The sequence below is a fragment of the Vitis riparia genome, chromosome 15 (genome assembly GCF_004353265.1).
Source record: "Vitis riparia cultivar Riparia Gloire de Montpellier isolate 1030 chromosome 15, EGFV_Vit.rip_1.0, whole genome shotgun sequence".
Taxonomy (NCBI): Eukaryota; Viridiplantae; Streptophyta; class Magnoliopsida; order Vitales; family Vitaceae; genus Vitis; species Vitis riparia.
In genome coordinates, this window is record NC_048445.1 from 622,686 (window position 1) to 643,292 (window position 20,607).

The 20,607-nt window shown below is 33.2% G+C and overlaps 3 protein-coding genes across 3 annotated transcripts; 1 reads left to right on the forward strand and 2 right to left on the reverse strand.

The window, feature by feature from the left end:
• The first annotated feature begins 5,380 nt into the window (after positions 1–5,380).
• On the forward strand, positions 5,381–10,376 carry LOC117932804 (phosphomannomutase). The gene is made up of 11 exons (XM_034854136.1): positions 5,381–5,524; positions 5,983–6,027; positions 6,144–6,210; positions 7,048–7,124; positions 7,884–7,919; positions 8,354–8,409; positions 8,493–8,592; positions 8,717–8,812; positions 8,904–8,993; positions 9,556–9,607; positions 9,982–10,376. The coding sequence occupies exons 1-11, from the start codon at positions 5,456–5,458 to the stop codon at positions 10,041–10,043; spliced, it is 750 nt and encodes a 249-aa protein (XP_034710027.1). The 5' UTR covers positions 5,381–5,455; the 3' UTR covers positions 10,044–10,376.
• A 1,093-nt stretch (positions 10,377–11,469) lies between these two features.
• Positions 11,470–12,546, reverse strand: LOC117931814 (heavy metal-associated isoprenylated plant protein 47-like). The gene is made up of 3 exons (XM_034852882.1): positions 12,405–12,546; positions 12,236–12,317; positions 11,470–12,126 (listed from the first exon to the last, which is right to left on the reverse strand). The coding sequence occupies exons 1-3, from the start codon at positions 12,408–12,410 to the stop codon at positions 11,840–11,842; spliced, it is 375 nt and encodes a 124-aa protein (XP_034708773.1). The 5' UTR covers positions 12,411–12,546; the 3' UTR covers positions 11,470–11,839.
• Positions 12,547–16,245: 3,699 nt separating this feature from the next.
• Positions 16,246–17,192, reverse strand: LOC117931816 (heavy metal-associated isoprenylated plant protein 47-like). Its single transcript, XM_034852884.1, has 3 exons — positions 17,099–17,192; positions 16,925–17,006; positions 16,246–16,820 (listed from the first exon to the last, which is right to left on the reverse strand). The coding sequence occupies exons 1-3, from the start codon at positions 17,102–17,104 to the stop codon at positions 16,546–16,548; spliced, it is 363 nt and encodes a 120-aa protein (XP_034708775.1). The 5' UTR covers positions 17,105–17,192; the 3' UTR covers positions 16,246–16,545.
• Positions 17,193–20,607: the final 3,415 nt, after the last annotated feature.

A 20,607-nucleotide genomic window follows, 5' to 3' on the forward strand; every position in this document is an offset into this window, starting at 1 on the left:
TAAACCCCATTAGTAGCTGTAATTCAGCAGAGTTGAGCTGAAAGTGAGTGATTCAACTTGAAACTAGGAAGTGTTTACCACCAGTTCGTTTCAACTCCTCTCAAAAGTTTCCTAGATTGAGTCAACACCGCCTAATTTCTAACGAACCTTGAAGTTCTAGAATGACGATGGAAAATCCACTAATGATTTCATCTTGACTTTATTTAGCTATTTTCTTTTGTCTGTGTGAATTATTCAATCATTTCTTTTCTTTTTCAAACATGGCCTTCTTTTGAAACCTTGGTTAACCGACCTTATGAAGTATTTCCCATATTTACCTTCTTGTAGATATAGAGTTTTTTATTTAAGAATTAGGAAGGTTGTTCCCATGAAGGGCCTGTTCGCCTTGGTTTTCTTCTTGTGTTGTTTCAGAACAATGCAGACGAATAGACTCAAGCAGTCTTGAGTGATATTGAAGCCCATAATAAAGGGGGAGCGGACGAGCTCCTGAACCAGTTTCTGAAATATTACAAAGAGAAGATGTTAGAAGCCAAGAGCTAGCCTAATTTTATATCTGCCTACACACCCTTCAAAGCAGCCGTGAATGCATATAGCAAGGTTCAAGCCAAGAAGAAAGGGAACGAGGGTAACTTTTTCTGTGAATCTTGGTTTGTTCCAGTTTAAGGATTTTTGTAGTGGCTCGATCCGCATAGTTTGGTAAGTTTGATCATACCAATCATTGAGTGACGCTCGCTATTCCATTCTTCATCAATGCATCATCATTTAATAATTACAGGATCCATGATTTGGGAATAAGGCTGCAGTTGCATGCACTCCATGATTATAAGGATGGAGTCAATCTTATTTATAACCTCTCTTGTTATATTAAATACTGCAATTGTTAGTCCAAATGTCGTCTTAGGAGGGAACGATGGTTCTACTATCGTAGCGTAGTATGTGGTGTGTGGCGTGTCGACTGGTTTGGACGTCCTTAGTCCTTACTCTTGTATTGGATTTTAGCGAAGTGAAAAATGGCTTGCGAGTTAGGTCATATTGTGTCATGTTCTATGGTTTTCGCAGTTCATAATATGATGGTTTTGGTTTGGGCTTGGCCCTTGGACAACCTCATTGTGACAAATTCTTTCAGCCAATTCCCATCTCGTGAAATGCATAATTATAGAATTTTAGGAGAATATTCCTCTATATTGAAAGAATACAGAAATCTGAAAACAATCTTAGGCAGTGGGAAGTTTCCTACCAACCAAACAAAATGGGCAGGGGAGGTGTGACTGCTGAGAAATTTCCATCAGCTAAAGACAAGAGTGTACGCTTGGCTTCATGCTCAAAATGGAGCCTATTTTATAATCTAACCCCGGAGACACATAGCCACATAAACTCCACAAGAAACCACCGGAAATAGGCATTTACGCAGGCTCCATAAATAAATCACAAATGACAACTATGGAGGAAGTAAGTAGGATTGATTGATTTCAATCACCTTCCCATTTAACTAAATACAGTTTAATTGTTAAAAATTTAAAATTTTATCCGGTACCTTTCTCATCTTGTTTGAGAGGAGAAATGAGTAAAAATAGCAAATAAAAATGATAGAAAAAGAGGTATTTCATGATATTTTAAATTATGATGAATTTAGTTAATTTTTTTTAGGAATGAATAAAATTAATCCAAATAAATATACTATTACATCCAACCAGACATAAAAGAACGTTTGTTTTATATATTTAAATTTATAAAATTTTAACTAAATGAATATCATGCTCTCCAACAAAAGGTGGAGTCCTACTATTACATATTTTTATTAAAATTTATTTTAATGAGTATATTAATATTATAAAAATTATTTTTTATATAAATTAAAATAATTTTTTTACAAGGAAAAAAAGTTTATGGCACTTTTTGTTATAAATTGTTTAAAGTAGGAAAAAAAAAAGGTTTTAATATAGCTAGTAACTAAAATTAAATTCATGATTAATGATTAAAAAATTATGAAATAATACATTCAATTTATTGACAAGAGTATTCTCTTCAAAAAATAAAAAATTCTAAGTTTGGATTTTAAATAATGAAATAATTTATTTAATTAAAACTTTATATTTGTATTGTAATTTTTAGCATCCTATTTTAATCATTATATGTCACACCTCAAAATTCATTCCAAAGACATGAAGGTCATTTCACAACTCAAGCCTAGAGGCTCAAAGTGGAAACGATACAAACATTCGTATTGTAACTGAAAATTTACCGATTACCAAATTTTTGTTCGGAGTAGTAGGATAAAATTCTAAAATCTTCAAGTATCAACTTTAAAAAAAACTAATACATCAACCAAAGTGTTATTGTCCAAATAACTCTAAACTCAAAATAATTCAAACAATAATTAAGTTTTAACATCTAAACAATGTTCACAATAAAGAGAGTTTAAACAAATGTCTTAATAAAACCAAATTTCCCTCCTAACGATCACTCCTCACTTGAACTGAGGTTACCTAAAAGATTATTAACAAAGGGAGATGAACTCAAAGCCCAATAAGGAACATTAATACAGTTTCATAAATCAAACATATTCAGTCATACTTACAAATAGGAGATATAACATATACTTATTTTCATAAAAACTTTGGAATTCAAAATGTTAATACATTCAAACTTTTCAACAAAACTTTCTCATATCCATTTCAAATCAATTTATCATGAAACAATTTTTCATCAAAACCAAATCAAATACATTCAAAATATCTTTACTCTAGTTATCGTATGACAAATTGTGCTCAATTAGGTGGGACTTCATAATTGAGTAATTAGTTTCAAATTTGTTCCATTTAATGTGAACAAAACCAAATGTTAACAATTACAACCCGTTGACTAGGGTCATAAAATCAACTATTATAACCCGTTGATTAGGGTCATAAGATCAACTATTATAACCTGTTGATTAGGGTCATATAATTCAGAGTCAAATACTTTATTTCATTAATTCAAATTTACAAAACAAACATCATATCTCCTCAATTTTTCATTTTTCATAAACAAAAAAAATTCTCAAATATACTTTCATACAAAACACATATTTGATCCATGCGTAAATATAAAAATAATATTTTTAGACATTTCAAAATATAATATAAAAAAATTATTTTCTTTTTTAAAAATCTGTATTAATTTTCTTTACCTCGAAGAAACACTCAAAATCTTAAAGTATTTAACTCTGAAGAATTTATCACATAACATAATACCATACACAATATTGATTATTGATTATTTATCTAAATATATAAATTTGACAATCCTAAAAATATTTTATTTAGTATTAAGGATCCTAATTAACAATATTATTGTCAACTTCCTAAATATTAATTTATTTCTCTTTTCTAACTTACCTAAATTAAATCTTTTAAAAATATTTATTTACATTAAACTATTATTACTATTATTTAAATCTTCTAGCTTAACAAATACGTCATGCATTTATTTATTTTTATTCCAACAACTCTATACCAATTCCATTCGTTATTATTATTTCTTTTATTATTATTATTATTATTATTATTAATTTCAATACCCAACAAAACCTTTCCAAGTCATCAATGTCCTTTTCTTCCTCATTGTTTACCAAAATACTATTCACTTCCTTTCCTAGGTCAAAGTGCAGGCCAAATCCTTCCTACCTACTAGCATCTTTCATCATTTTTTTTTCTCCTCTCTAAAGTCAAAACTTTTAACTTCTATACTCACAAATTTTATATAATTTTCACATTCAAAACTATATAATTTTTATTTTTATTTTTTTATCTAGATCTTTTCATTTAAGTAATCAAAATTTGTCGATCTCCATTAATAGATCAAACTATGTTCATAAATTTTTAATCTTTTTGACTTAAAAATTAATTAAACAAATTCTAATCAAAATTAAGATATTTCAAAGAATATCTAAAGTGTTCAAAACTAATTAACGAATATAAAATATTAATTTAAGGATTAAAAATCTTATTTGAAGAATTAATCTTCAAATCCTAAACCTCCAAATCTTCAATTCTATATTGTCTAATCTTTCTAATATTTATATAAAAGGGTTTTCTGAATAGAGAGGACAATAAAAATCTAATTTATATCTAGAGGTTTTAAATACAGAAGACATTTTTTCCCTTATTAAATTCCTTTAATTAATTATTAATTTTTAAATTATAATTTTACCCTTAAATTGAATTTGTGGCATTACGTTACAAATATTTATACCAATTTAATATTCATATAATTTATCAAACTATTAAATTAAATAATATTATTAAAAATCACAAATCAATTTTCATAATTTTTTTTCCAAATTTTTAAAAAGCTACAGTAATATTAAACTATTTTTTATTTTTCTTAAAAATTAGAATATCATTTGATTAAGTACACCTAATGATCAAGGAAAAAAAAAGAATACATACCCACATGAATAATGTTATTAGTTGGCACAATCTCAAGCCTTTCTTTCATCTTAATGTTATGTTTGGTTTTTGAAAAATATTGTGAAGTATGTTTAGTTTTATTATTACAAATATTAAATATATATATATATATATATATATATATATATATATATATATTTAATACAAAAATTATATATTTTAAAATTATTTAATATTTATGTAAAAAAGAGAAATAAGTGAAATGAATTTGAAAATATATATAAAAATAATTAATTAACTTAAAAAAAAATTTCACTTTTTCTTCTTATTTTCTTTTTCGCGTATTTTCATTATCCAACCAAACGTAGCGTTTTATCTTTTATGTTGTTTTTCAAAAATTATAAAATTAATAAAACATTTTTTTTATAATTATTAAAAATTAAATATTTTTTCCCACAAGGAGATTGGAGAGCCTCAAGTCTCACCTAAAACTCTTGTCCTGACGTCAGCACGAGTGTACTCTACTTCAGTGCGACAACTTTTTGCAGATCCAACTTTTATTCCCAAATTACCCTCAATAAATTCCTTTTATCCCAAAAAGCTCCCCAGATCTCCACTCTCTCTCTACCCCTCTATAAGTCTCTTTCTTTCGATTCATTTCAGAGAATTCAATTTTTGAAGGTAAGTCTCAATTATATTTATTTTTTTCTGAATTTTTTATTTTAGTTTTAATTTTTATCAGAACAACAAATTCCAATGTTGCTTTCCGTTTGTTTCCATGGAAAATTGGCAAATTTTCCCGAGAAAAACATTGAATTTCAAGCTTCACGCTGTAATTTCCGCCGAAAAGTAGATCCCTGAGTAAATATTAGTTTTTTCTTCTTTTTAATTTCCCGGGAAAGCTTGCGGCAAAATGTTCTGTGGAAAAAAAAAGAATTATGTTATTTTTTTGCAGGGGAGTTTGTAGTTTGGAAGAAACTGGTTCATGAGTTTGATGCGTGTTTTTGTCCAATTCTGTGATTGAAGATTTGAATTTTGTTAAGGTCTGGTGGAAGTTCACTACAATGGCGGCAAGGAAGGCTGGCTTAATTGCATTGTTCGATGTTGATGGGACTCTCACAGCGCCGAGAAAGGTCTGAATCTTCTGTTTTGATTTGATTAATGTGATGAGTTTCTGTACAATCTGAGTAGGATTTATTATTCTATACATGTGGATGGCTTTATTAGACTATTTGTTATATGTGCACTTTTTACCCCTTTTTGGTGCATGAACATTGGGTTTATTTATGGGTCTTGAATAATATGTTGATTTAATGGAAGTTTTTCTTAGTAGAGTAGGAGATCACTTGCTATATTTGTATAGAGGCTCTTTCGAGAATGTGGGTATAAGGAATATGATTGATTTAGTAGTTTGAGTAAATTTGCTTGTTTCTATTGGTAGGGTGGTATTCTGATTTTTAAGTTGGTTGAGTTATAAAAATTACAAGTTTGAGTGGTTGTTGCCTGTAACTTTCTGCTGTTGTTTTTGAGCTGAATTTCTATCTATATTGAATAAACACTGAGAAGTTCTTCATTTGGTTCATTATATAAGGTGGCTACTCCACAGATGTTAGAGTTCATGCGGAAACTCCGGAAGGTACTTGATTGAATAGTACTTTGCATCTTGTTCAATCTGGCTCTTTAATTTGTGGTAATTCCAAGGAATTAAAATGTTTCTTGTGCTTAGTTGGTAATAGCTTTTTTTTATTCCAGGTTATTACAGTTGGGGTTGTTGGAGGATCTGACCTTGTTAAGATATCAGAGCAGCTTGGAAGTTCAGGTTTGTTCCTACTTCTTTAAAGTTTGTACTCAAGAGACTATTGTGAAATGGATCAAGAAGGCTGGAATCTGTTAGCTTTTGCCTTTGTTTTGGCAAACTCCTATACCAGGCTACTCTGGTGTAGCCCATGCTTCAACTATACTAATCATGTCAGTCAGATGCAACATTTTTCTAATCATGGGTCTTGATATTGATAATCTTTTCACGTATGTTAGGTTTCCATTCCTTATGATCGGTTACTTCTGTAACGATCGAATTTATTTTTCCCTTTTTTTTCCCTGTTCCAAATGCAATGATGGGCCATAGATTGGGATCTTCTAATGCATAAAACCCCTGTCCTCCACACCTGATGAAGGTGGGTTTCTATGCAGGTCTTTGGTACCACCCGTAAAGGCCAATATTTTTGTTTCTACTGTACTATAGAGTATAGTATTTTTCTGTAGATTTTGGTAAAAAGTAGAAAATTAAAGCAAAAGGATGAGTAATTTTCTGGTGACTTGGTGTCTCTTCTATAATATAGATCAGCTTGGTGTACTAAATGGAACAGATGACACTGTTTTAGGAGAATCTCCATGGCTGTAAAACTAGCCAAGGCTATCTTATAAAGCAAGACTGATGTAGTATCCTTTACTTCAACTCTCTGGAAATTATTATAATCAATTTTCTGAGTACATAGCTTGTATTAACTGAATCATACAAATTTATTTAAACCTGCTAAATTTTAACAGTATGTTATAAGTTGTTGTACTCTGCCTTGTTACATTGGCCTTATTCTTTATATATGATTCTTCATGAAATTATTGCCTTGTCTTTTGAACCTTATCTTTTGTTGTGCAGTTATTGATGACTATGATTATGTATTTTCCGAAAATGGTCTAGTGGCTCATAAAGATGGGAAGCTCATTGGCACCCAGGTATTGTATAAACCTTAAACTGAGAATCTTATGTTTGAATTTCATAAATCAGAACTGTCCATCAAATTTATTTTAATTCACCATTCTGGTGAACAACTACTATCCTGGATATTGAGATATTATCAAAGAACTCATGTGGGAAGCATCAGGATTGCACTTTATAAGGGGGTGCCTTAGCATCAAAGATTGCTGAGGGCTTCCCTGGCATAACAAATTTGTTAGGTTCCTCAGCCACCCAATGTGAGATAATGACTGCAACTAAAAAATAGAGAAAGAAAGAAAAGAACCAATAAGTACTTAATGGTCCTTGGTGTGTGCCATAAGTAAAAATAGCAAACATATAATAGTCCCTCTCATGATAAGAAGCTAATTCTTGTGTCCGAGATGCAGGTACATACATATAGAGAAAAAAAAAAAGAGAGTGGGCTAGAGAATCTTTGTAAAAACTAAAGGACTGCATGCTCTAGCACATAAAAGTGTTCATCATAAATGCAGTTATTTTTCCCCCTTAATATAGCTTCTATTTCTTTGATACTGCATAAAAACCTTAATTGGGTATGGTTTTTGTGTGTGTGTGTGTGTTGGGGGGGTTGTGGGGTTTGGAGGGGGGAGGAATGGTGGGTTTGGGGTGGGGTTGTGAAGGTGGTTTAAATTTTTGGGTGCTCCCCATTCAAATTTTACACTTTTTTTTTTCTTTTAATAAATTTTCCCCTTTATTACTTCAAATGCTTACTTCCTTGATATATTTTCTTTATGCAGAGCTTGAAGACATTTCTTGGAGAAGAAAAGCTGAAGGTAAGAACCTTCCAAGTGAAATTATTTTTGGAAGAAAACCATAGCATCATGACATAAACAGGAAGGTTTGATCCGTTGGATGCTCTTACACAATCATGGATTGAGACAATGAAAATTTCCACATATATACTATCCTCGAGCCTAAAACTGCTATAACATGATGGGCAAAATAAATCTACTTGTTCTGCAATTTTTACTCTTATTATTACTGGAATAAAGGGAATGTGGAACACCAAGGTTATCCTGTTGGGTAATTTTGGCATGGGACATTTTGTTGGAGGTGATCTTGAAAGAAGACTCAAACACTATATACGCAAAATTTAATATTAGTTCTCCAACGACTGTTGACACACATACAGACACGATGCATTGCAAATGGTTGTGCAGACGTCTGTTCATTTATTGTTTTTAATGTTTTACAAATGATTGTGCAGGAAATTATTAATTTCACACTTCATTATATTGCCGACTTGGATATCCCAATAAAAAGGTTAGCAAACCAGAAACCTGAATAGCAGTTATTAATTTACATTTAGATTGATACATTCCTCTCTTCCTTAATTTCTTCTTCAGGGGAACCTTTATAGAGTTCCGAAGTGGGATGCTCAATGTATCACCAATTGGGCGAAACTGCAGCCAGGAAGAGCGTGATGAGTTTGAAAAGTATGACAAGGTATAAACTTCAGATCCTTTGAAGCAAAAGATTGAACTGTCAATTCGTGTTTGTGGCAATAAATTGATTGTATTTGGATAAACATGCATCCTGAAACAAACAACACAATTTATAATCATATCAGATTCACAACATACGTCCGAAGATGGTTTCTGTGCTTCGTGAGAAGTTTGCTCACCTAAACCTGACATTTTCTATTGGAGGACAAATAAGCTTTGATGTGAGTGTCCATTCATCTTTATTTTTGCTTTGAGGATTCATAAACTAGTATCAATGACTGAATGTATTTTTTATCGTAATGCTTGTGACAGGTTTTCCCCCAAGGCTGGGACAAGACATACTGCTTGAGATACCTTGATGATTTTCCTGAAATCCACTTCTTTGGCGATAAAACATACAAGGTAAACTTTTTATTTTGCACAATTCATCTCTTGAAAAAGTCCCCACCAAACTTGTTTGACCATGTTGTTCTCTTCATACTTCACTTTGTATTTGCTTCTACCCCAAATGAATAGTGCTGCTTTTTGATCAATAAGTCATTGACATCAGTCCTATTCCTTATCATCATATTGGTTGAGCCGCTCAACTGGTGTTCCATTGTGTCAATATTATTGGTTGTGGTAAGAAATCAAATCCCACAAATCTGGAGATGAATTCTCCAAAAGGAGGAAAGAAAATCTACCACTAACTGTGTAGGTTCTTTGTAAAAGAATTAAAAGTTTCTTTCTTTAACTGATAAGATGGCTTTAATACAACAGAATGGCAACAGAAATTTTTTTACCCTTATATGTAATTAGGGATATTCTTATTTTCTTTTTTAGAGGATCCTTTGGTTGTACTATAAAATAATAAGGAAACCTGAAATATTTATAATTCTTTTAGCCATCAATATTTCCTTCTTCTCTTTGTTGACTAATCTTTATCACCTAAGACTAAAGAGCTTGGATTTTTTGTTTTGAGCAGGGAGGAAATGACCATGAGATTTATGAATCAGAACGGACTGTGGGTCACACAGGTGAGCTCTACATTTCAACTTTTACTAGCTATTGAATAACCTAATGGAAGTGAAATCATACATAATTTTTTCAGTAACCAGTAGATTATAGAGGAACACTCCATCACTGTAATGGAACCATTACCAAATGGTAATGGAGCCATTTCTGATAGTTATAACATGGAATGTCAATGACTTCATTTTTGAAGTCATAAGTAAGATCTTATACAAAAGTTTTAAAGCAAAATGAACACACATCACATGAACTTGACAGTTTTTAATTTTTTTTTTATTTGCATCAAATGTTAAAACACTCCATAGTAGCATGCACCTGCAGTGCTTCTCTTTTCACCCAATGGAGTGCATTATTGACTTCAACTGTGTTTTTTTCTCAGTCACCAGCCCTGATGATACTGTAGAGCAGTGTGCAGCTCTCTTCCTTGCCAAATCAAGTTGAATTCCCCTAGCATCTGTCAACCGTTTTTCATCCTTTTAATCTTTATTATATGCCATTTGTAATCTAGAAATGACAATAAATGTGTATCCAAACTACCAAGTTATGTGAGTTATGTCTGTTGTCCTTTCATTTGAGACTAGGCAATTTATGGTGCCCTTGTTTATTAAAACACTGGCACTACCATGATTACTTATCTGTATTCAACATCTATGTACTCAACATGTAAGCGCTCAAACATTTGAGAACTTGGAAATGGCCCAAGTGATGAGTCCATTTTGATATCCAAATTCAGAACTGTTGTGGAATGATATAAGGAGTTCAGGTATTCTGTAAGATTATTTTCCTTTTCTCTTCTTTCTGGGTTACTCTGTACATTTCATTTCATTCTCTGTTTTCTTTTCATTTCTCTTCTTTCCAGGCTACCCTGTATATTTCATTTCATTCTCTGTTTTCTTTTCATTCCTAGACACTTCAATTTTTCAGTTTATGTACCGACTGATAAGGTGGCCTGGCCTCATGAAACTAATATGAAATTGATAAAGACCAAGTCTTCTTCTATCCCATTGCATGAAAGTTTTGTGAATTGAAACCATGTGACAGTTGACTGGAGAAGAGAAAACTAGAGTAATTCTAGGGAAATTACTGTTAACGGAGAGTCTTCTTTCATCGAGCTTTGATTTATTCAACAGCTAAGAGTGTACATACTTTCAACCCTTTCATATTTCTGGAGTCTCTTCACCTTTTTCTATTACTTTTTTTGGAATGGAGATGATGGTAGGGTTATGTTTATTTGCCTTTGCCTCAATTGGATAGTTCCCCTATTCCTGAGATATGCATATTGGTTGAACCATTCCCCAGCTCTTCTTATTTTAGTATTGATATTATTGGTAAGAAATCAACTTAAAAATGAAGTTGAAGACCTCAATCTTCGTAACCAATATTATGACTTTTTAATAAAACAGAATGGCAACCCATGAGCTTTTGGTAAATTTATTAGAATCATTTGTGTTATATACCACATACCGGAAACACAATTGAAGCACTCTTTTTTCTGTTTATGTCCAAATAAGTAGTGATATTCCTTAAAAATATTCTTAAGCAATGTTAACAAATGCCCTATGAAAATGGCCTTCTAAGCGGAAGGCTCTGAATAAAAGAGGAGAAAACCTGTGTTATTTTAATTCTTTTGGCTGTCAACATCTCCTCTCTTGTCCTTCTCTCTGCTGATTATCCATGTCTTTGAGGACGGACAAACGGGCAAGCATGGATTACAGATATAACATATGAGGAACAAAGGGATAAACAGACTAGAGAGCTCTAGGTAGCCAAAGTTCTTATACTATTTTAAGCCATTGGTCACCAGTCCAAACTCTACGTTTCAACTTTTGCAGGCAATTCAATGTCCCACGGAAATTAAATCATCCTGTTTTTTTTTTCCAGTACCGCACAGATTATATATGGAGATGACTCAATCCATCCTTGTGACCTTGTCATGGGGTCATTGCCCAACAATGACAGAACCATCACCATTACTGATAACATGGAAACTCAATGCTGTTATCTATTAAATTATTTCTATACATGATCTTCAGTTCTGAGAACAAGGTCGGTAAAGATTCAGGCTTTGTTTCTGGGTAGATAAGAAAGCATCACTTTCAAGTGAAGTGATACAAACATTATTCTTCTTAATCTTGACATTAAAAAGAAAAAAAAATATACAGTAACTCTGATATAGATCATTACTGAAAAATGAGATTCATATCACAGTGAACTGCTGAGTAATTTTCTTTCATGTCTCACATGATACTGCAAGTGTCATAGTTGTTTTTATCTTCACAAACAACAGTACTGTAATAATATTGTGGCACACCAGCTTGATATGGTGACCAAACCATTGGCTGCAGTACCCCTGGTTCAGTCATATTCTCCTTCTGCTTCTTCTCACTGACCGCTGAGACGCTTAGAAGTTCAGCAGACCCGAATTTCTTCCTTAATAAACATGTCAAGTTAACTGAATCAACACTGTCGCCAATGACAACAATTTGGTTCTTATCTTCACCTTCCAAAGCTATTGATTCAACACCTATATATAGCACAAAAAGTTCAGCCACAAGGCACACTGTTATCTTCGGTACGAAGACTTTGTTTAAGAAGAATTACTGCAAATCAGCATACTAGTAGTGAAATATTACCTCGTACACCAACTGCAGTCTGCATGGCTTTGGATCTGCACTTCTTTTCACCGTTCATGGGGACCCTGATCACCATCTTTTGCTGCAACCCAGTGGAACTTATCAGCACTAGAAGTGATATAAATGAAAATCAGTCCAATTAGTAGCTATTCCCTCATATAACGCATACCTTCATCCTTCTTCAAGCTGCAGAATTTCCCAACTGGTCTTTTGCTGATGTGTGTTTGTTGGGTCTTCTATTGTATGAGTCTGACTCTATGTATCACTTGATCCAGAGATTTATAGGCAAATATCAACCGCGTAATCGCCATGTGGGTGAGTTTTCACACTGTTCTTCGATTCCATTGCATAAAAAGTTTTGAATTTTAAAACAACATACCATTATTGACTGGAGAAGTCGAGAAAAGTAAAGTAATTAGAGGGGCTTGGGGTTGGCCCACAAATAAAGAAGCTTCATTCATTAGCTTCTGATACATATAAAATTTGATGACTTCCCAACCAAATGAAATTGATAAAGACAAACTCTCCTTCCACCCCATTGCATGAAAGTATTGTGAATTGAAAACATGTGACAATTGACTGGAGAAGAGAAGAGTAGAGTGATTCTAAGGACCTTACTGTTAATGGAGAGCCATCATCCATCAAGATTTGATATATTCAACAGCTGCGTGTGTACAACTTTAACCCTTTCATACTTTTGGAGTCTTTATTTATTTATTTTTTTGGAATGGTGATCATGGTAGGGTTATGTTTATTTTCTGTGTGGACGCTTCAATTTGTATTTGCCTTTGCCTCAAATGGATAGTGCCGTGGTGGTTCTGTCTCTCAATCTTTTAAGTCATTAACATCACCTCTGTTCCTGAGATATGCATATTGGTTGAACCATTCCATAGTCCTCATTGTAGGGTAGATATTATTGGTTTTGATAAGAAATCAACTTAAAAATAGAGTTGAAGATCTCAATCTTTTTAACCGATAATATATGACCTTTTCATAAAACAGAATGGCAACTAATCAATCATGTTATAGGTACATGTTTTGACAATAATTTTGAGAGGATTAGAAACACTTTCTAATGTTTGAGGGTATTTTTGTGTAAAAATTAGGTGTTTGATAATTTTTTAAGAACCATTTTTTAAAATTTAGAGAATCATTTGAAATAAGATAATATATAATTTAGAACTCATTTGGTAGTAATTCTAAGAAGCGTTTTTAATATTTTTAATATTTGAAATTTTTTATCATTTAAGTATTAGAAATATTAGAAACGTTTTTTAGAATCACTCCCAAACGCATTCTTAATAATTGATTATTTCAAAAATTAATAATCACCATTGAATCACCATTGGCCAACAACAACAATTTGGTTCTTATCTTCACCTTCAATGGTTATGGCACCAAAAGTTCACCCAAAAGGCAATATTACAACTTATCAACATAATAGTAGTGAAATACTACTTGTAACATGTAGTGATATACTCCTAACTATATAGTTATTATCCTCTGTGAACGAACAAACCGTCATGGATTTAAAAGCGTCAATTACATATGTATATATATATATATATATAATGTCATAAACTTTTTTCTTTATACAAAGTGGGATATCCTAATTACAAGAAGTAGAGATTCCATTCTGATATCATTTGAAACAATCGGCTTCTAACCATATAGAGATTGTCTTCCTATACATCTATATGGTTAAAAAAAAGTCCATGTATATATAATATAAAGAACTTTTTGCTGCGCTCTGCACAGCTTTGGACCTGAACTTGTTTTCAACATTCCCAAGATCCTAATGACTACATTTTGCTGCAAGCCAATGGAACTTATCAACACTACATGTGATATAACTAAAAATCTGTCCAAGTATCCATGCCCACACTGACACATACCTTCATCCTTCTAGTAGCATGCAGAATTTCCCGAATGGTCTTTTGCTGATGTAACTGTTTGTTTGGATCTTCTATTGTATGACTCTAACTCTGACTCTTGACTCAAGCTACTAATTGACCATCAAGAGATCATGGGCAAATACGGCCGCATAATCGCCATGTGGAGTTTTCACATTGAGAAAGACCCGAGTGTTCTTCTATGCCATTGCATGAAAGGGTTGTGAATTTTAAAACAATACACCATTAACAGGAGAAGTCAAGAAAAGTAAAGCAATTAAAGGGGTCTCGGGCGTCGTCCCACTGCTAATAAAGAAGCTTCGTGCATTAGCCTCTGATATTCATGAATTCCCAACTTTAACCCTTCCACACTTTGGGCAAAGCAGTCTTGACCTTTTTGTATTTCTGGATTTTGTAATGTTGATGATGGTAGGGATATGCTGCTTTTCAACATATATATGCTCCAAACACGGCACATATCTTCCCTCTTGGTCTTCTCCAGTTGCCTGCCATTTGAAGTCTACAGTGCATATGAGAAAAATGACCATGTATATTAAAGGGTTCACATTCCCATTTACATAACTGAATACAATACTTGTATTGAAATATAAGTGCTCACATAGAAAACATGAGGTGTGTGTGAAGGCTGTTTTTGAAAGGGTTTTGTACTCTTTAAAACAAAAAGTAACTTTTTAATTTATTTTGAAAATATATTGTTTTTTAAATAAATGAAAGATGTCTTCTGTTATTTTTTGTAAAGTATTTTGAGTAACAATTAAAAATATGAAGAATAGTTTGGAAACTAATTTATTATAAATAAGTATACAATATAAGTTTTATGAAGAATAAGTTTGAGGGGATTTATAGGCAAATATCAACCATGTAATCACCATCTATGGGTTGACTGACCGCATAAAATATGAGTGTCCACATTGATAAAACTAAGTTCTTTTCCATCCCACTGCAAAAATACAGTTTGTGTATTCTAAAGCAGTAGACCGTTGACAGAAGTCAAGAAAGCAGTGTAATTAGAGGGCCTACTGCTAATTAAAAATCTTGGTTCATTAGCCTCTAAAATATATAAAAGTTGAGGGGTTCCCAACTTTAATGCTTCCATATCTACTTTAGGATCACTCTTCGCCTTTTTGCGTTTCTGCTTTTTGTAATGGTGATAATGGTGGGGTTTATGCTACTTTTGAACATACACTCCAAACACGGCACATAACTTCTCTCTGGCCTTTTCTTGGCTGACTAGTCCTTATCTTCTTGGACTATAGAGCTTGGATTTTTTGTTTGAACCGAGAGGAAATGAACATGAGCCTTATGAATCAGAACACACTGTAGGTCACATGGATTATTTACCTTTAAACCGCATCTACAAGATTAATAGTATAGGAACTTATTCCCTGATATCACAGTCATCCCAAAAAAAATAATAACATGGTCTTCTTTTTACAGATGAACAACAACAAGAAGAAAAGGAAAAAACAAAAAGACAAAATAATGTGTACTCAGATGCAGTAAACTTCATTGAGTTGTTTTTATTTGCATCAAATATCCAAATGCCCCAGGTGGTTTTAAGCACTTTCATGCTTCTGTTTTCACCTATTGGAGTATCCTATTGATTTCAACTGCATGTTTTTTTTCTGATTACCTGCAGCCTGAACAATGTTGAAGGCCTTCAAGCATGAGCTGGAAATTTCTTTTTCCCTGCTATACGCCATTTTTAGTCTACACATATGAGAAGAAATGTGTAGCAGAACCACCAAATTCTGTGAACCTTGCATGTAAGCCACAGGCATTTTACCATATCCATGCCTTTTGCCTACTATTGGTTTCATATTGCCCCTTCATGACTCAGTATCTGTATTCAACATAAAGTGCTCAAATGAAAAATTAACATGATGTTCATTCAATAACTTTGTTGATGACTTTATTTTGATATCCCTTTTTACAGCTGATGGCATCAAAAGGTGGAGAAAGTATAGGTGTTCATGAAAGTTCTTTGCCTTTCTTCTCTTTTTGGGCTGGTCTTTATATTTCCCTGTGTCCTCCTCTGTTTCCATGTTCCAGGTTGGCAGACATGTCAACTTTTGCAAAGGCCATAAAATTGTAAAATCTCATAACTAATGACTCTAACATCATACTTTCAGTTTTCAATCTATAGGGAAAAATAAGGAAAGATGCATGAGTCCTTGTTCCTGGTAGGTCATTAAATTATAGCTTCATCTTCAACAAAATTTATATTCTTCAAACAAGCAAAATTGGAACTGCATATCTAAATTTAACATAATACAATACAATAATTAAACTATTTTAGATTCTACCGGGCACAAGTTCATTAATCCCCTTCCTGCAAAATGAGATTTGTATCACAAATATGAGTAGTCCTTGTGGTTGGTTGGTTTTCCATGAGCTTCACATGATACTGCAAGTTTCATCACGGTTATCTCGAACAATTGTGTAATAATACTGTGGCACACCAGCTTGATAAGTTGGCCAAACCATTGGCTGCACTCCAGGTTCAGTCATCTTCTCCTCCTCCTTTTTCTCGTCCACGGATGAGACGCTTAAAAGTTCAGCAAACTTGACTTTCTTCCTTAGTAAACATGTCAAGTTAACTGAATCTAAGCTATCACCAATTACAACAATTTGATCATTGTCTTCACCTCCAAAAGCTATTGATTCAACACCTATACCACCAAAATTCAACCACAAGGCACTGTTATCTAATTTAATATTAAGACTTTGTTTAACAATAAACACAGTACGAGCAAATTAAAACTACATATATTACCTGGTGCACCAACTGCAGCCTGCATAACTTTGGTCCTGGACTTCTTTTCACCATTGAAGCTGACCTTGATCACTACCTTTTGCTGCAAAAATCCAACAAAAATTATCATCACACCCCACATATCAACTACTTGATCAGGAGAACTGAAAACTATCTCATGCATACAACACATACCTTCATCTCCTCTCTCTGTTAAGCAGAAAAATTTTGCCCAGAAACACTACTCTTTCGCTGGCAAAATTATGAGGTGTGGTCTTCTGTTGTGCAATTCTGCGACGGTCTATGTCCCAAGTTGAGGCAATTTATAGGCCAACACTAACCGCGTAATGGCCATGTGGGTGGACTGCCCACAAATATATGAGTGTGTTTACATAGATAAAGAGCGAGTACTCTTCTTCCAAGTTGCATCCCATTTCTGAAAAAGTGATTGTGAATTTTAAAACAATTAACCATTGACAAGGAAGTCAAGAAAAGTAGAGTAATTAGAGGCACCTGGAGGTTGGCCCAATGCCTAAAAGAAGAACCTTCATAAATCACTATCCTTTCATATATACAAAAGTTGATCAGTGTTTGGAATCTTCATCTTTTTCCATTTGTTTCCTTTTTTACTTTTGGAATGGTGATCATGACGGGGCTACGTATGTTGATCTTTTCATTTCATGTAGATATCTTTTAGATTCACTGTATTAACAACCCTTCATATTCATACTCACATGGGAGCCACCCTCACAGTGGCAGAGGCTAATGTGGGACAACAATCATCCCTGCCCGTTTGAGAGTGACATTGAGTGTTAGAAAATCTTCCTTATCTTTGGAAGTGTTTCTTTTTAGATCTTTTATGAATTTTTTAGAATTATTTGGAGTGATTCTTGGACAATAATATGATAAATGATTTTTCAAAATATTATTTTTTTGTTATATGTCATGTATCAAAAATACATTAAAACACTTTTTTATTATTTATATTCACCTGAAAAATAGGGTTTCACGCGAATAATAATCTTTCATTACGATTATTCTTTTATAGAGTTTAAAGCTTATACAAATCCTTCAAATTAGGAAACTAAATCACTGATTAAAATGAAAGAATTACTCCTAACAATTACTTTCCTAAAAATACAAAGATTGACAACTAATAGTTAATTTACAACTTTACAAAGTTATTTCTTTCCATATCAGTTTCAGTTTTCCAACACTCCTCCTCAAGCTGACTTAAAGATATCTTCCATAGCCAGCTTGCCAACTAGAAAATCGAATTGCCTCTTGTGTAGTCCTTTGATGAAGACATCAACCACTTGCTCCTCAGTAGGGATATAGGTCATACAAACCAATCTGTTATCTATCTTCTTTTTAATGAAATGTTGTCCACTTCCACATGTTTGTGCAGTCATGGAGAACCGGATTGTGAGCTACTGAAATTGTTGCCTTGTTGTCACAATACAACTTCATAAGAGATGAACCTGTCATCTTTAACTCTTCTAGTAATCTTCTTATCCACATAATCTCACAAATACCATGAGCTACAACTCTAAACTCAGCCTCAGCACTGCTTCTAGTAACCATGTTCTATTTTTTACTTCGCCACGTAACCAAGTTGCCACCTACAAATGAATAGTACCCAAATGTGGACCTTCGATCCACTATGCTTAGCCCAGTCTGCATTGGTGTAGGCTTCAATTTGTAGGTGTTCTCGTGACTTAAACAGAAGGCCTCTACCTGGTGTCCCCTCTAGATACCTTAGAATCCTGTAAATAGCTTCAAAATGCTCTGGTCCAGGCGCATGCATAAACTGACTAACCATACTCACTGAGAATGCTATGTCAGGGCATGTATGAGATAGGTAAATCAATCTCCCAACAAGTCTCTAATAACGATCCTAGTCTTTCACATTCTTGGCTTTTTTAGGCTACAGTTTTACATTCGGCTCTATAAGTGTTTCAGCAGGCTTACATCCTAACATATCTTTCTCATCAAGAAGATCAAGAACATACTTCAGTTGATTTACAAAGATACCTTCTTTGAACCTAGCAAACTCTATCCCAAGAAAGTATTTTAATGCCCACAGGTCCTTAATCTCAAATTTCTCAGCAAGTTTCCCCTTCAGCTTCTCTAGTTCATTGCAATCATCCTTAGTTAACACAATATCATCAACATACACAATTAAGATGGCTACTTTACCTTCATTTGAATGTTTGTAGAACATCGTATGGTCAGTTTGACTTTAAGTATATCCATAATGTTTTATTACTTTGCCAAAGCGCTCAAACCAAGCTCTAGGCAACTGCTTAAGTCCGTATAAAGACTTTTTCAATTTGCACACTTTCCCAACTCCAAAACTTTCTTCAAAACCTAGTGGAGGACTCCTGAACACTTCCTTCTCTAGGTTTCCATTAAGAAATGCATTTTTTAAGATCCAATTGGTGTAAGGGCCAATTGGAATTTTTTGCAAGGGACAACAAGACTCTAATCGAGTTTATTTTAGCTAGGGGGGCAAAAGTCTCTTGGTAGTCTATCCCATAGGTTTGAGTAAAACCCTTTTCCACAAGTCTAGCTTTGTATCTCTCAACACTTCCATCTATTTTACTCTTTATTGTAAACACCCATTTGCACCCTACAACTTTTTTTTCCCTTGGTAAATCTACAACCTCCCAAGTGCCATTCTTTTTTAAGGCATTCATTTCCTCAGACACTACCAATTTCCAACTCGGTTCATCTAGTGCTTCCTGAATATTTCTAGGTACCACAAGTTTTGAAATATTTGTAGTGAATGCTCTATAGTTGTCAGAAAGGTTACTATAGGAGATATATTTGGCAATGGGATGTTTAGTGCAGGCTCGGGTTCCCTTTCTAAGAGCAATAGGGAGATCAAGGTCAAGGTCATGTGTAGGAACAACTAGGGTTGATCCTAAACTAGGTTCAAGTGCAGATATTTTTGGACTTGGATCAAAGTGTGATGGTAAACTTAGATCAGTAACAAGAAAAGAAGAAGTATGTATAGGAGTAGGAACAGAAGGAGGGTTACCTGAGGCATTTAGAGAGCCATTGCCAAGGGCTTTCGGTTGACCATGTGTTGGGATGATCGGCTGGTTTTTACTTCTTCCAGAGACTTTTTTCCTTGAATAAACCACAGGCTCAAGATTGTTTCAATTTTTTTTCATTCGTAGTATTTCTTCTTCTGACAAACCAATTTCAGATTCAAATTCAATAGGTTTAGTTTCCTTATTTTCTTTTTCAAGAGAGATATCAAGAATTACACTAGGTAAAGGTTCAACAATTTCCCAAAAATTTGGTTCCACTAATTTCTTCCCCTTAAGTAAATTTTTGGTAAAATATGAGACATTTTCGGTAAAATATGAGACATTTTCGGTAAAATATGAGACATTTTCCATAAAGGAAACATCCATAGTTGTGTAAAAACGTTTTGTAAAGGGATTAAAAACACTTGTAACCCTTTTTATTAGGAGTATATCCTACAAAAAACACATTTTTCTGATCTTGGGTCTAACTTAGATCTTGACATTTTTGGAATATTTGGAATGTTTGGAATGTGTACATATGCAGTGCAACCAAATATTTTCAAGGGTAATTCAGAATTAATTCGAGATTCTGGAAATACCTTTTTCAAGCACTCCAAATGAGTGGTATATTGCAAAATTTTTGTAAGCATCCTATTAATTAGATAT